Source organism: Apaloderma vittatum, unplaced genomic scaffold (assembly GCF_000703405.1).
Source record: "Apaloderma vittatum isolate BGI_N311 unplaced genomic scaffold, ASM70340v1 scaffold1155, whole genome shotgun sequence".
Classification (NCBI taxonomy): domain Eukaryota; kingdom Metazoa; phylum Chordata; class Aves; order Trogoniformes; family Trogonidae; genus Apaloderma; species Apaloderma vittatum.
Genome location: NW_009715267.1, coordinates 44 through 16,816, shown reverse-complemented (window position 1 = coordinate 16,816; position 16,773 = coordinate 44). Strand labels below are relative to the sequence as shown.

At 38.8% G+C, this 16,773-nt stretch overlaps 1 protein-coding gene across 1 annotated transcript in view; it reads right to left on the bottom strand.

The window, feature by feature from the left end:
* Positions 1 to 16,005, bottom strand: part of PCP4 (Purkinje cell protein 4) — a gene marked incomplete at its 5' end in the record, with an annotated part of 33,058 nt that extends 17,053 nt beyond the window's left edge. Inside the window, one exon of the mRNA XM_009869039.1 lies at positions 15,954 to 16,005. Coding sequence (XP_009867341.1) covers positions 15,954 to 16,005 — 52 coding nt within the window. The remainder of the gene's footprint in view (positions 1 to 15,953) is intronic.
* Positions 16,006 to 16,773: the final 768 nt, after the last annotated feature.

The following is a 16,773-nucleotide window of genomic DNA, read 5'->3' as shown; positions in this document are numbered from 1 at the left end:
GCGCTCAAACCATTGATCTAACCAGCCCCCTAGTCCCCAAAACTGTACCAGGGCATCCTCTACCCTCAGAATTCCACTCTAGCCCCTTCCCACACTAGCTGGCTCCTGGCGTCCTCCAGTTCTCCCATCCTAACTCATACTCTTCACTCCCAATCCCAGTTCCATTCAGAAGTATCAAATCCTTCCTAATATCCTGGCCTTCTAGTTTCCTGATGAGACTCACTGAACTCCCCTCGTCATTCCATCCTTTAACCTCCCTGCTCCAGCTTCTGTGACCATCTGCCTCCGAGGAAGGAGGTACATTTCCTCCTAAGCAACTGTGGCGTCAGGACCACAGAAGGGGCACTGCCATGTTCGTAGTTTCGCTTCCTGGCCAAAGTGTAGCTTACAGAAGAACGTAGCAGCAATTAATGAACACTGTAATTTCCTTAAGCCTTGCAAAGACAGTGTTGGTTTAGTTGAGTATTCATTAAAAATAATTAACTGCTTCACTGAACATATACAAATGTAAGACTTGTCTTTCTTAACATTTATAACTTAGCCAATTTTGAAGATAGAAGAGTCACATCCCAGATGGCAAATCCTACATTTCTGCTGAAAATGACAAAGGCTCAGAAAAGTCAAAAAAAGGCCACAAGAAACTGCTTTTAATTGCTAGACATGCTAGCATTTTGTTCAAGTCTCATTTTTGGAAGCAACTGGAATGACTTTGCTGAACTCTTCCAAAATAATTCAGCTCGAGGCAAGCAATCAACATGACAAACTTCAGTCTAAGCAACTGGATTTTGGCAAGGCTCTGTACAGCCCAAAAGGGAGCTTTTAACCAGCAGAATTTATCAGATCTGTTAATTGGCTTTGCCACCAGTTCAGACTGCAATACTTAAGATAAGTGTATATAATACAAGTGAAGAAATGTAAACTAAATGAAATAAAATTTATGGATAGTTGGAAAACCTCTAAAAGGGGTCAGAAGAGAAGTGGGAATATTCCTGTGCTGGTGTTTTGAGAGTTGCCAATGATTTCTTGAAGTTTTAACCTCAGAGAAAAATAAAAAATGGTTGAGTCACTTAGAATGATGACATGGAAGACAAAAATTAATCAAAGCTCTGCCTTATACATTTTGTGGTTGAGGACTTCTCTAGCACTTAAATGACACTCATTTAAAACTTCTCTACAAAAAACTTTCCTGTTTGAATTTAAGCTTTGACAGGCACTTGAAGCTCTGTTTGGATTTAAAGATATGTCAGATTGTCAATAAAGCTGACCAGAAACAGCATCTTAGCTGACACACATGGTCGACCAACCTCATATCATTACTCCAGCCTATCTATATACATTCATTTTTCTTCCCGTATTTCTGAAGATTACAAACCCCATGAGCTTACAGGGTTAGCATCTAGAGGAAGGACTAGAAATTTCATGCACTTCCTCTGCATCAGAAAACACAAGCTGGGGTTAATGCAATGAAGGATTTAAGTTAGGACGTAAATCCCTGACACCACAAGTGCCACAAGTGTTGGCGTACACAGAATGCACAGGATACAGCACACCCCAGAACTAGTCCCCGTTGCACTAAAACCCATCTCATTTTCTTTACTGTGTGAATTTTAGACCTGAATGTAAACAAAACAATATTTTTTTTATTCTCCTTCATTCAGGAAACCAAATATTTACTCCTTCCTTCCTTTCCAAGCTAATAAGGCAGCCAGAAAGAACAATTAAAAGCCTTCTTGTTTCCAGTCCTGCTATTTTTAAGACTGCTTTGTCTCCTTCTGAAATGTGGTAATCTTCTTCCAGATGTTTCTTTGCTGCCAGCTCATTGGGCCCTTGCTTAAACCTAGTCTAGGAAACAGTAAATGTTTTGTGAGGCTGTAAAGAAATGAGATACTTTGGGTGAGGATAAACCATGTCTCTAAACTGAAGCATTAGTCAGTAGCCTTCTTTTGGTGAATATATATTCTTTAGTAAAGACCCAGACCGGAACTTAGCCTGAGAAAATAAGAAGAGGGGAAGTTAGGCAGATAGAGGAAGAAGTAGCACTTGATCTAGCTGAGCTGAAGAGACACAAAATCTTTGGCAGAGGAGAAAGAAGGAGGAGTGAGACAGAAACACAGCAGGAGGGAGACAGTAAGAAACCAAGCCAGTGAAGAAACAGCTTGTGGAAAAGACAGAAGAAAATCTTCATTTTTTATGAAGATGGGAAGAAAGTAAAGAATAACTAACTTGACCCATCATAGCAACCTGATCTGCCTGGACCAGTAGCTTAGAATCACCCAGAGCATCTCACTGCACCACATGCTTCATCCCACTCTCATTGCCAAGTTCACCTGTTGCCTGTGAGAATAAGGGGTCTTACTGGCAGAAAACTATCCACTTATACAAAACAATGACTGGTTAAAAGCTTCAGTGTAGTGAATGCCTCTTGGGCCTTGCATAAACCAGCAGAAATCACTGCCAGAACATCTATGACAATCTGCATCGAGAACTTGAGTCTGGTTTCTGCTGCTTACCTCAATCTGTGCAGCCTCTTCTGACTAGCAATAACCAGATCATTTTATTATTTTTTTTTTTAGTTTTAGGTTTTAAACCAAATCAATCAATCTTTCTCCTGAAACAACCCACTGGAAGTACAGAAGATATTTTTTTGAACTACCTCAAAGGAAAATCCACATTGGGTTTAGTTTTCTGGCACATCTGATCAAGCTTATCAACTGTTTTGTCACATCCAGATAGCATCACTTACAACAACAAAAGGTATCTCTGACACTGCAAGAGGAGCCTGGCAGCAAAGAAACATCTGGAAGATTACCACATCTAAGAAATAGACAAAGCTGTCTTTAAAATGATGGCATTGGAAATAAAAAGGCTTTTAATTGTTCTCACTGACTGCCTTATTAGCTTGGGAAGAGAGGAGTAAATATCTGATTTCCTGAGCAAAAGAGAAGGGAAAAAAAAATATATAATTGGTTCTGTTTACATTCAGCTCCAGGCTGGATCACTCATTATCTCAGCAACTTATGTAATGTTAAGCTGTGATGAACAAAAGTGGAAGCTCTACTCAGCCTCTTGCTGCTAGGCCAGAAACTCCACAAACTCACAGCAGAATAGAAGCAGCTGGTCTCTATCTCAGCTCAGAAATACATGCTAGTTTCTATTCTGCAAGCTCAGTCAAGAGATCCACCCCTAAATATGCTTCATGGTCATGCTACATGACCCCAGAGAAAACTATTTACAGGCATAGAAAACTATAGTGACATTTTAAGAGTTGTGCAAAGTTTGAAACTAGGGTCAGATTTATGGTAGCTATAAAGCCTTTCCATGCCAAGTTTCAAGTAAATTTGGATCTATTTATACTTTGGAAAGGCAAACAATAACTTAGTGATCTTTCATAGTAACCACTCCAAAAATAATGGCATTTGTGGATATGCTTATATTTAGGTTCGTTAAAACCTGAAACTTAGACCTAAATGAAGTGAGAGTTATAAGCTCACACAAATAAATATACAGGGGGAGAAACTAGTATCCCCTGACGAAGCTTTCGTCACTGATTTTTTGTGTGTAGCATCTTCTATTGCAAGAATTAAAAGAAATAATATAAAGAAAATAAGTATTCTAACTCCAGCTGACTCTGGACCTCAGCTGGTCCACCATGTAATAGAGAAAACGCTAATGTTAGCACCGGTAATCTTCTTAAGATGATGAAATAAAGACCAAAAAATGACACTAATTCTGCTGCATCTGAGAACAGCCTCTAGACTGTATTGTTCACAAGGTCTGTCTGTGGCATAGGAAAAGAGGAGGGAATAGCCAAAAATTGCAGTTTCTTTTTGATGTTCTTCCTTAATGGAGTGTTTTTTAGTTGAGGCCTCCAGAGGATTCCATTGCATGACTCAGACTCCTGCTTTTTATTTATGTGGCCGCTCATTTAAAATCCATAGGTACCTTTACAATAGTTGTGACACTTTTCTAGGACATATGGTCACGGTTTCAAAGATGTCCAACAGCCAGTGCAAACCAGGTCTATTAAAATACCTGGACATGGGCAGAAGAGCTCTAAGCCTTGCACCTGGTCCCACTGGGCATATGCCACAGGCCTGTCTGTCAGTGTGCTAATCTCCAGTTTTCTTTCCAGTAAAGTCTAGCAGAGCTATTTTTCTCTTGAATTTGACAGAGAAGGGAACTTAATTCAAAGGCTTAAGTCTGTCTGAGACAATACAAAGTGGCACTGGTGGATAGAACAATGACTCATGACTGACTGGCAAAGCCTATGTCTGTGCCCTCCGCTGACAGCATCTATCACCCATTGAAAAAAACCATGTCTTCCACTTGTCTTCTTACCTTCTTGGCAAAAAGAATCCAGGAATGCTATTTTCCAGCTTCTTCTAGGCAGCACAACACATCTTTGCCTCCCAGCGTCAGACCACACAAGAGATACACAGAGTTTAGTTGCGAATAGATTAATTGTAAAGGTCACTAAGAATTTTTTGCTGATGAAAAATACAGCTGTCTGCTTTACAAACAAAATCATTAGATGAAATAATACACCTGTGCTTTACACTGTCTGCCAGTAATTAGTCTGCTGGCTGCTAGACTATAGCTGCTTGAGGATACCAAACAGTCTTGAATCCAGCTGCCTCAGCTCTGTCTACGTCCTTCCCTGTGTGTGTTCTGGCCCCAGTTATTTGAGATGAAAGGAAGGGAGATACCCGATTCTCATCTGTTCTATACGAAACTGCCACCTGTATAATTCAGGATGGGGGCATATGCACTTCCATCATATCCCAAGACTGGAGTCAAACAGAAGTGGAGGTTTGGTATTACATGTGCATCCATATCTTTTCTCAAAGGTACCATACCTGATAGACTGATTTCACAACATAGGTTAAGGCCAGAAGAATACACATATCTTTAAACTTTACTAATCTCTCATTTCCTACCCTTCTCTTTAGCTGTACCGCATCTGCCACAAATCAAAGAATCCAGCCCAGAATTTTCTCCATAGCTAATTCTTGCTTCCTGTCAGAAACTTGGGTCACAAACTCTCTGCAGTGTCTATAGGGAGCACAGTCCCAAATTCTTTTGATGCTACCAACTCTAATGAGAATTAAATCATTTTATGAATATTGAAGCAAAAATTATTAGTAAAAATAATTTACAAGTAGTGCAGCACTGTTCAGCTGGAGAAAACAGTGCCTATATAAAGTAGGGAGAATGAACAGAATAAGTCCTTAAATACTTACAAAAAGAAAGGAAAGGGAAGGTCTAATCAAGGCTAATTCAAGTTTCAAACTACAGAATGGCAAAGTCACAATACATTGTCACTGCGCAGTAACACTAAACAATATCAGCTGAGGGACTCTATCCTATGTATTGTTTGAAGGGAAGAACACTGTTGGAACACATTTCCAGAAAGAAGCGCTTCTGGAGAATCTATACAAGAAGAAATTACTTAGGGTAAAAAGGTTAACTCTTAGCTGCCTGGCTACCAGTATGAGATCTGTAACTTAAGATTAAAAATTGTGGAGCCAGGATAGGTACTGTCGGATTAGTACAGACATATAATGAATTCCAAAACCCTACAATAATGTATTGGTTTTTTCCTGGCTATTAGCCTGAATTTTAATTAGTTTGTGCTAATGAATACACTTGCACATGTCCATTTTTTATAGGCAGCTTTTAGAGGAGTTAGTAAATTGGTCACTGTGGAGTGCCAGTGTTTCACTAAACCCTACCAAATAATTAATGATTTCTCCATCTAGAATCAACCAGCAGTCTCAGGGGCTTTTAGGTATAAATTAGAATGAAAGATGAGATACTCAAACTACAGTTAGAGTACTCATTCATCAACCATGATTAAATAATGTTACTGTGAGACCCTGGAAAAGTGCTGAGAGCTGAGTTCCAGTCTCTATGCTACTTACATTATTTCCTAGGAGGCGGCAAAGTACTGGGCCCTATTTTACATTATGACTCTTGAAATGCTTTCTCCACATCCAGTGTGACCCAAGTTCCTTCTTTTTTTGAGAATTTCTCATTGGAAAATATGTATTTTTTTCAGTATTTCCTATCTGTAAGACACTGTGGTCTGGGGGAAAAAAACCCGAAACAATACCAAGTGTGCCTGACCCAAGCAAATGCTTTCATCAGATCCAGTATCCTAGCTAACAAAGACCTCAAACCAGGAAATACTTAGATGTTTTCACACCCAGATATGCACAGAGAAAATGGCTTGAAGAGTTGATATGTAATAGCCAGGAACAGCCAGATCTAAATAAGGATGAAGGTGCTTGAGACGGGATTAAGAAGAAATTAAATGCCCAGGTCCAAAACTGACATTCTGAAAAACTCCATTGAGTATCCATTTAACTCCACAGATATAGAGGTCTTAGATTTTATTTTATTTTTTAGTATTACCCACAAATTCCTCAGCCTTGATAGAACTGGATGAATCAGAAGCTGGTTTATACCTCAGTCAGTTTAGGATCTATAAATACCAGCTTCTCCAGAGAGGTTCATTCTGATAAGTATTATGTCACAAAAGAATACATTTATTTCTGTTGACAATAAATGGAGCTTTAGGTCTCTCACACAGATGTACACTGATACAGCCAGGCAAGAGGCATTTCACCCCCCACCTATACAGAGAGAGAGAGAAATTACTATAATTAATCCTAACAGGTCCTTTTCAGCATCAGAATCCAAGACCCTTTGAGACACCCTTCTCTTAGAAGCAACCTAGGCACTTTACATAAGGTCCATGAAATCCACTCTGAGCAGTGGGACTGAAGGTGTCGTGCTGTGCTGGTTTGTGTTGTAGCATCCAATTCCTTTTTGCAGCCTTAACTGCTCTTTGCTTTGGTCACTAGTTCAGCTAAGGGCCAATTTTAATTATGTCTGTAACACTCCCACTGTTCTAAATTTTAGTGCCCACTTACACAAGGGAGGTTGATAGCGGCAAATTACAAGCTAATTTTGGAGCATTAAGCTAAGTGTGTTAAGACAGCTGTGTGTTATAAATTAAAATCTTAAAAACCTTCAGTAAAAAATGATTAATCATTTACCACATTACTAACAGACAAGGAACTCTTAGGTGGGAAAGCATTTGCATTTCATTTATGAAGTCAAGTCTTCTGGAAAATACAAACAACAAAAAAAGTCTACCATGTGAGGTAAGGCATGTAGTATGCACAAAAAGAAAAGGGATGTTTCTGCAGCAGTAAACTCCCATAACCACTGTTGTGCATTTATTGTGTTCCTCTTTCATTTTTCACTTCCACTAAATTAAGAAACATGCTGTTGAGCTACATCCACTTCTTGTAGCCTTTTAATCATTTGCTGTTAGTGTAGAGATCTGCTACTTGTGCAGGTGAGTCTAGCCTCATAGACCTCCAGGGTAAATATGCTATCTTACACATGCCATTGACTCTAGTCCTGATACAGCCCCAAACCATCCTTGATGATGTAGGGACAGACTCATTTCAGAGGTAACATTGTTGGTTTTACTAAGGTTATCCAGAGACCGGCTTGACCCATATCCTTCATTTGGGTTCCTACCAGCAGCAAAGCAGAACTAAATGTTCCTCGACTCAGGGTATTGATGACAGCACAGTTTCAAATGAGTGTACATTTGTGGAAGCATGCCAGTGCGTGTCAGCCATGGAAAGAAGTCTCGTTCTCCCTGGTGCATAGTCAGGCAGCACACTGATAATTACAGACTGATTTCCAAAAGAAATATGGCACTTGTCAAAGGCATAATTTCAGTTCTGCCTTTCCTCATTAACACTTGACAGGAACTCCAGCATATTTATGAGTTATCTAAAAGGCAAAAACCCACCAGCACCACCAAAGCTTTATTATTATTATTTTCCTAATTTACAACTAACTTTTTTTCCTAATGACCTAACCTGATCTTTACAGATCAGCTTCTCAGAAAGAATTAGGGGTCCTACCACCTTTCAGGTGCTCAAATGCCCACTGAATTAGACACCTCGTAAGTGCCAGGTTCCTAGTGCTGGAAGAAGCTGGATCCAAATCACATTGTCATTACTTAAAGGATGAAGAAATGAGACAAAAATCTTACCAAACAGGGAAGCAGGAGCTGTCAGCTAAGAGTGGAAACCAAGGGTCAAGAAAGGCCAAACACAGAGTATAACAGGCCACAGTCTATGTAAATATAAAAAAAAAACCCCAAGGACAAAGGCATGTCAAGATCCTTGTGGGTACCCTGAAGAAGTTTGAGTCTCAAACTTAAACAGTGCTCTTTCTACATTTAGTTTTATAGACTCTATTCTTTTAGGCAATTTCACTGCTTTACCATGTTCTCACTGAACCCAGTTTGCCTGACAACACATTAAGCTTTCAGGGTGGCAGGGGCATGGGCACCATCTAGGTGCAACAACAACCATCTACGTACAACAACAGGGCTTTAATCCTCTATTAACTACTGAAACTGTTACAGATTAGTATAATTCACAACAATTTCCTTGGTCTGCTTCTAATGTCAATCCTGCAGGAATCCTATAGTTCTATTAATTTCTACCTCCTGCAAAGGAGCAGGCTGCATGAGTGACAATATGTAAGTATATATACTTAGATATATGTGTTAATTTCTCATGGTTTTAGAAATGCAGCTGAATTTTCAGGTGCACTCAGTAGGAGAGCATTACATGTAAGCAGGCACATGAGTTTCCCAAGTTGTACACAGGCACTGTGTGCAAAACAAAGAACCCATAAATTAATCAAGTTATTCTTGTAGCAAGCTGGAAAGATGGACTAGAGAAAAAAAAATGTTATTGTTATCTCTATTTTTAAATATTTGGAAGACAGTCCGTTACTACGGTGTTGAGGACCATATAAGTACCTAGACAGACACATTTGCAGCAGGAGTGTTAAGGGTGAGGGTTTTTCCATTTCAAAGGTGCCAGCTAGCTGGGACCTTTTTCTCTATGGGGAAAAAATATTTTGAAATTATTTAATATTTTAAGTTCTTAAAGAGTGACTTCAAAAAGCTAAAATTGTTCTTCCAAGGTTGTGCTGTTCTGCTTTGTTTTTTTCCCAATTGTCTTTCTGCATTTAATTTGCTCTCCTGGTACTCAGATGGGAAACCATTCTTTTCCTCTCCAGTGCAGCTCCAGAGAGGAGAATCTGAAAGAAATATGGAAGAAAAAGCTGCATAATTAACATTGTGTATGAACATATACACACATACACACACCCTTCCTGTGCATAATGCTATAGTCTTTTTGTCCATAGGTGGACATAGCTAGTCCATAGGTAGTCCTGAGTAGTTAGAAATTACATGCAATATGAGAACTTGCAGGGAATTCAAAAAGGAGGACATTGGTCAGTCTACATGAGCACTACTGGCTCTGCTAATTGATGAAATTTTTTGTTAAAAAAAAAAGAAAACCCACATTGTATTAAAAGACACTTCTGTCTAAACATTTAAAAATGAAAGCTTCTCATACCAGTTAACATGCAGCAGCAAGGCACAGTATCAAACCTGACTTGTCAGATAACAGAAGAACAAGAACAGTGTCTGCTCTCTTACATTACTTGATTATGTATATTCATTACTTTAAACTGAACCAGAGGATCCTCTCCATGAAACCAGATGGCCACTGCACATGTACAGACACATGTGAGGGCAGGTGAAGTTTCAGTACAGAAAGTGTCTATGTTAACTCAAACACACACAAAAATCATGGCTTTAAAAGGTTTTGTTGCTACACAAACATCAGAAAGTTGATCAGAAAAAAATGTGCAGCAATCTTTATTGTTATCATTGCCCCAAATAAATAAGTACACAGTATTCCTCTAGAGAGGATTTATACTTATCCCTGGCCTCAAGAAATGGAAATTCACCTAGGAGAGGAAATGAAGTTCATGTATAATTCCCCTCTCTTCCCTTCAGCATCCTCTCTAGGGAAGATCTGTGAACAATCCGAGAGCCTTCTTATTAACGGCTCGATCTGTCTTTAGCTGAGACATGTTGGCTGCCTGAAGAGATGAACAGATTCCTCAATTAACAGACCAGTCTCAGCGAAGGAAGATATACAGGCCAGAAGACGACCTGAGACCTAATTCCTGTGCTTCTGGGTAGACTTTATATGTAGCTGTCCCCAAGAAATGAAATTAAATGAAACTCAGGAGATAAAGTTGCCTGCAATGTCTTTGCCACACATACTACATCTTGAGACAGGACACATCTAAAACTCTTTACTTTGAATGTTTTCTCCTAACACTCACCTGAAACACTCTGAGTTACAGATCAGAGTGCTGAGTTGACACAGGAGTTTTACACCTTCCTCTGAGCCTAAGCTGTCTGTACATGACCACATCCAACTTATGTAACTACACTGAGCGTTCAAACACTTTTGTATTTAGGCTTTGTGGAGGTGTTACACTCTTCGGTGGTTGCATATACGTCTGGGAATGATGCTGAAACATAGACTTCCTATTTTAAGTGATGGGTGATGGAAATAACTCTCATCCCATTTCATAAGTCCCCACTAGTACCAGTTACGTTGTATGAGATATGACAGAAACTGGCTCTGGATATAGAAAGAAACAAATGGAAGACCAAGACTGCCTTACTGACTGTGAGATCACGTTTTGTGAAGCAGCACAGAGAGAATTCTAGCAGAATACCATAGCAAAGACAAACAAGAAAGCAAGGTAATATCCCTCCCAACACTCAACCTAATATCCAGGAAAACTCAGTATTAATTAATACTCCCCTTTCTAACTTCTGGTTAGTACTGTGAGGGCAAAATATCAAAGAGAAGCAGTCTGAAAGGGCTGTGCATTTGTTTGTTTACATTCATTCGGCAGTTGCTTGCAAAAAATTTCTCATCTTTTGCCACACAAGCAAAGTTTTGTGGGAAAGTGAAAATGGAAAAGGGACTGCAAGGCTGCAGCTCAGTCACTGTCCTTTCCCGTGACTAAAGAACGTGACCTCTAGACCTAGGCAGATACAGCAAACCATGTTCCATGAGATCCTTTGAATATTTATACAGATTAGCCTCATGCATTCCCTCCCTTTTCAAAATCTGTTTCCACAAATAAGTTTATTTGTCGAGCTGTTCCCAAAACCAGTACGCTTTTACATAGTCATTGGAGAATATTAGTGGAAAATTAATTTTGAGTTCTTAAACAGATATTTATATTAGACCATACTACAATAAAGATACTGGCCTCGAGCCAGGAATTAAAGCTCTATTAAGCTAAGCACTCTACATAAATAACTATGATTATTCACTCTGTCGGACCTAGCAAGGTTCTTTATTCCCGAGTGCAGTGTGCACAGAGTGCAAAATTTCCCAAATTCCTCGACTAGATGAAATGTGAATGGACTGTTAATAACACTGCAAGATGTAGGAACACTTACTAGAGAGATATCTCTATCTACCATGCATGACTGTTTTACAATTCTTTACCATTACCATTAGTGTTTTCCAGAAGCATTTAGATTTAAGTGAGTTTAGATTACTCCATTTTAGATGTTGTAGACAGGAATAGTATTAGCTCTACTGTTACTTTATCCTTCTGTAGGAGCATCCCATGGTGTACTGTATGGAGAGGAGGAAGTGTAAAGCATTTATTCATCTATAGCTTTCTAACTACACTAAAGGAGAGATTATACACTGGCAAGACAACTGCTTCAGAAGAAGTAGAAACTGAAAAGGGCTTCAGTTTTTCAGTACAACCGACCATCTTGCTTGTGTAGGTCTGCTCTGCTATGACACGTAAATTCACACAAAACCTATTCATTTTCATTTCACCCAGACCCAGAAAGTTACAGAATCCATCACATGAAAACATGTGTTTTGTTATTATAAACATTCATATTGTTGAAAGATAAATCTGTCATTCCAAGAAAGTTATTAACAAATATAAATTAGTAATCACATGCCTTGTGTACTTTCAGAAGAAAGGGCGAGATCTATTAATAGGAAAAAGAGTGATTCTGAATTTGAAGAGAAATAATTGGTTCTGATGCAATTACTTCCCTGCCAGTTGTGCTAGGCTATAAAGAATAAATTGTATAATACTAGCTTGCAAATTACATAGGAAAAAAACAACAAAAAACCCACAGGATAGTGTGAAAGAGAATGAGAAGTGACATGTTAACCTACATGGGAACTTTGTGACACTACCAAGGTAGTAAGAATAGTAAGGTAGGAACACCTTGTTTTCAATTAGAGCACATTTACAAACACGATGGACCAGATTAATCAAACCAGGTGAGCGAAAATGGAAATTATAGCTTCTTATTCCAAATGGGCTCTTATTAGACCAAGTCAGATTCATACAGGAGGGGATGCATGGCAACAGTACTGCTATCTTCTCTTTAGATTTTTCTACCACAGAAGACAGCATTATATAATAGGGTTTGCAAGTTAAGATCATAATGGTGTACACAAATAAGTATGTACTGAGGTACTTCAAGACCCAGTAAGGTTATAGCACCTACAGTTACATGGCTCCTATATACAAGCTACATGTGTAGTATTAGTGCCAATATGGTAGTATTTCTTTTAAAATAGTCCTTTGTCCAGTTTTCACCCAGGAAACTAGTTTATGTAACTTCCAATAGTACTTTTGTTCTTTCCCCTCTGACAAAAGAATAAAATTACATAGATTTCCCCAACAGCATTACAGTATGTTTTGGATGGAGAAGCTACTCAGCATTACACAGTGTCCACTGAAGCTGTCAGGAGCACTTCCAGTGACTACTAGCCACCAACGTACCATGAGAGCACACCAAAATGCAATAGTTGCTCTTCCTAAGCAAGACACCAGTTGCCATCTGATTTTGATTGTAACCTGCAAGAGGACAAACTAAGACTTGTTTAAACGGTCAAGACATGCAAATGCCATCTAGGGCTTGACCAGCATCCAGTGAAGTCTTGAAAGTTAACAGCAAAACTCTCAGCGTGAGTAAAAGTTACTCCAACATGAGTGATCATTCAGTATAATACTGATAGAGCTTCAAGAACTACCGGGTTTGTTGCTGCATAAAACCCAAGAAGATATGATTGTACGTATTATACAAGATACAGTGGAAAGGAACCCTGTCTGCTAAAGACCAGTGCTCTGAAAAAGAAGAGGAAAGCTTTGCACCCCCCACCTTACTATGTAGCAGTCTGGAAGACTAATCAAAGCAGCAGCAGAGGGAAGACAACTGCTGGTGAATGAAGGTCCCACATAGGGACAACAGCCCATTCATCAGCATGACAACCAGTGCAGTTTGTGCATGAGATTTTTTTCCTCTCACTGTCAAAAACTCTTGTACTGTGGCATATCGCTGTTCCACATGTCTGGCTCTTCTGAAGCTCAGTCTTTTCCACAGCTCATCCCCCTGAGCCAACACAGACAGCTGCTAGAATGAGGCAGAACCAGTTTAGAAGACATTGGGACCGAGCCTGCATTTTGTACGCGATAAAATCCTCCACTGGAATGAAGGCTAGCTGAGAGAGACCACTGCTGTAGTGGTAGGAACTAAATACAACTAAGGATAGAATATTGTTATCTAACCAAGGTCAAACAAAAATGTGTATTCCCACGTGTCTACCACAACTATCACTACTACAAAAGCAATCTTCAGGGATTGTATTTCCCCAATTGATTTACAGTGACAGAAACACTATACATGTCTTCAAAGAGGGAGAATGCTGACTGCATGGTCATTAGTTGGGGTTTTTTCCATTTATGAGCCAGCCTGTAGACCATATCAAAATTCCTTTTCCACAAACAGCACACAAACAAAACTCAACCCACAGCAGTATCTCCACTGTGTGAATCAAAACCTCTGAAAACAGCTGGGTATTTTTATTTGTTGTTTGGGATAGTTTTCAGCAGCTTTTCCTGATCTTGTGATCAAGAGCAGAGACAATGACCAGACTAGTTTGCCTTCACAAACATTTTCATAGAATGACATTTGCTTTTTTAAACAAGAATGGGTTTTTTGTTTCTTCCCCCTCCCTTATCTTCATCAAGAAGGAAAGCTTCCTTTTGACAGGGAAACAAACATATGAAGAGGCTAACAGCCACAGTGAAAATTTAAGACACGGACATAATGCAGGCATCTGACCAAAAAACATGTAAAAAAGAATTTATATTGTGTGTGTAGGTTTATAGCATATCCCAGTTTTCAGAGGAATAAATCGCTTCTGCTTGAGGTCTAACTACACAGAGGTAATAAGGACAAGGAGCTATACATTGAATTCTAAATCAAAGAAGCAAAAATCTCAGGTTCAAAGTTCTGATTCTGCTTTATTTTTACGCAATAATGTGGACTGAGGAGATCAGAGGACTTTATTCCATCTCCCCTGCTGCTTCTCTATTTTACATGGCTGAGACGATTTTTCTGTTATAATTTCATTACAAAAAGTAATTAATATCTGTTTGTCTAAGATTAACTGCGCATCCACCCATTTATATTATACCTAAAAACCATGCTACTGCTAGAATTTTATATATTTGCGACCTAATGATGCAACCCTTTCTCACTCAAAATTCCCTTTGAGGAAAAAGATTTTGTTTTTAAAAAGGCTGCAGGATCAGTAAATCTAAGCTAAATTTGACAACAGGACAAGAAGAAATTTGGGAAGAAATTCAAAGCAAATGAGCTCAGTTCATAACATGCTCAAACAGTAAAGAGAAAAGCATGTTTCCCATGCTGCCTGAATGGCTGACATAAATTTGCTTGCTTTCCTTTCCTGTTAACTTGAGAATGCAAATGGCTTTGCTGTCAGGGTACATTTGTTCCAACTAATTCAAGACACTATAACAAGCCAAAATATTTATTTCTTTCTTCCACTCTAATTTGTGTTTTATCATATTGGGAACATCATCTACAAATTTCATTTACTGTAACATAATGCAAACTGCCCTTATGGGAAAGTCACCTCTCTGTAATAGGAAAACTAAGCATAAAGAAGTTTCCTAATGTTTTAGGACGTGTTGCCTCAAACGGCCCACATATTCTGTTCACACCAACACATAAAGGCTGTAATGCATATACAAACTAAGAGTTCAAATGTCGCATCTCAGAAAACCTTTGGCTTTTCAGAGAAGATACTTACATTCTTCCTGCTTTTCAGTAGATAAAATGCACTAGCAGAACATATTCTTTTCATTAGAACTGATCAGGCAGAAACAGCATATTTATTCAATTCAATCCTCAACCTGTTCATGAGTGGCTCCAAACTGATGCTGCCTCATATTGAGCTGGGTATATATAATAAAGCTGATCAAAATGTTTTCCTTTGAAAAATATTTTCTGATTGTAACTGGTTTTTAATCAAGTAATCCTGTGTGCATAAAGCACAGGAAATACAATGACATTTTAACTAAAGACAATTGCTGTTTTCACTGAAAATTCAGTTCAACTTAGTTCAGGACAAAAGAAATAAAATCAACATTTTCCAATTAGAATTGTTTGTACCACTTTAGGAGCAGAAACTGGTTCCTCCTATCTCTAGCAACACTCAAATGCAAGTGACTTGTAACTTTGGTATCTTAGTTATGGGCCTAAAATTAGCTGGTATGAAATCAGATCACAGAAACTATGCTTACAAGCAAGTCCTTTGTAATTAGTTTACTTGTGTTCACCTTCCCCATTCAGATAGCAGTTGCTCATAATACTTAGTCTCTTGGTGTCCTTTCCACACATAGTGTCTTGTTCTAGCATCATTTGTATTTGTACTGACTTCTATAGAGTCCCTTGGTTTACCACAGTATGTGCTCAGAATCAGGTCTCCAAAAGATTTGAATATACAAATACAGAGAAAACACCACCACTGAAGCCATTCAAGTTCTTAAGATACATTCAAAATACAAGATAAGAAATCAAGAATATTGCTACCTGACATCTAACATTATATTAAAACACTGAGTCAAATTTAGCCAAGCAATATTCTCCGTGAAGAAATACAGTCTACTCTTACCATTCTCGCCAGATGTCTTGTCTTTTCCATTTGTAGCTCCGGTTCCTTGTCTCTGTTGGGGGAAGTAAAAAAAAACTAAATCACACAACAATTCATTAGAACAAACCTGAATGTGCATTTTTCCCCTGGAATTACTAGCAGTTACAGCCAGATTCCTCCTCAATGCTTTGAATAGTCACTCACCATCACGCAACATTTCTCTGAAACACTACCAGTCAGAACAAGAATGCTTTGTATCATTTAGGTAACATACAGTTGCGCGCAACTCTATATAATTATCACATTACTAATAGGATATCTGTAATCAAGTTTCAAGCAGTGCGAGAGTATAAGCTACAGTAGGACATTTCTTCAGGACTCTGCTGTGCCTGCATTTCAATGATTCTTCTGACCTGCCTTTGGCCAGAAGGCTCATCTTCCCGCATTGACCACGGAACTTCCCACTTCAGTTCACTCTGTCCAAGGCACAGCTTCACGATTTTCCATGAAACAAACTGATTTAAGTCACTTTAAGTAATACAGAGCAAATATCATTGCAGTCCAAATAAATATTCAAGGTGGCAGGGCTGTATTAAGGCAGTTACACTACAGGATAACTTTCTGTCTTAGCAATAGTCACTTCATAAAAAATTACACCCCCCAGAGAAAGCATCTCACAGGTGGAATTAAAGCACTTTAGCAAGTAAAACAAAATTTGCACTTCTTACTGGAGCCAGTGCTTTTCAATATATTCATCAATGACCTTGATGTGGGATTAGAGAATGTTGTCAGCAAGTTTGCTGATGACACAAAACTGGGAGGAGTGGCTGACACACCAGAA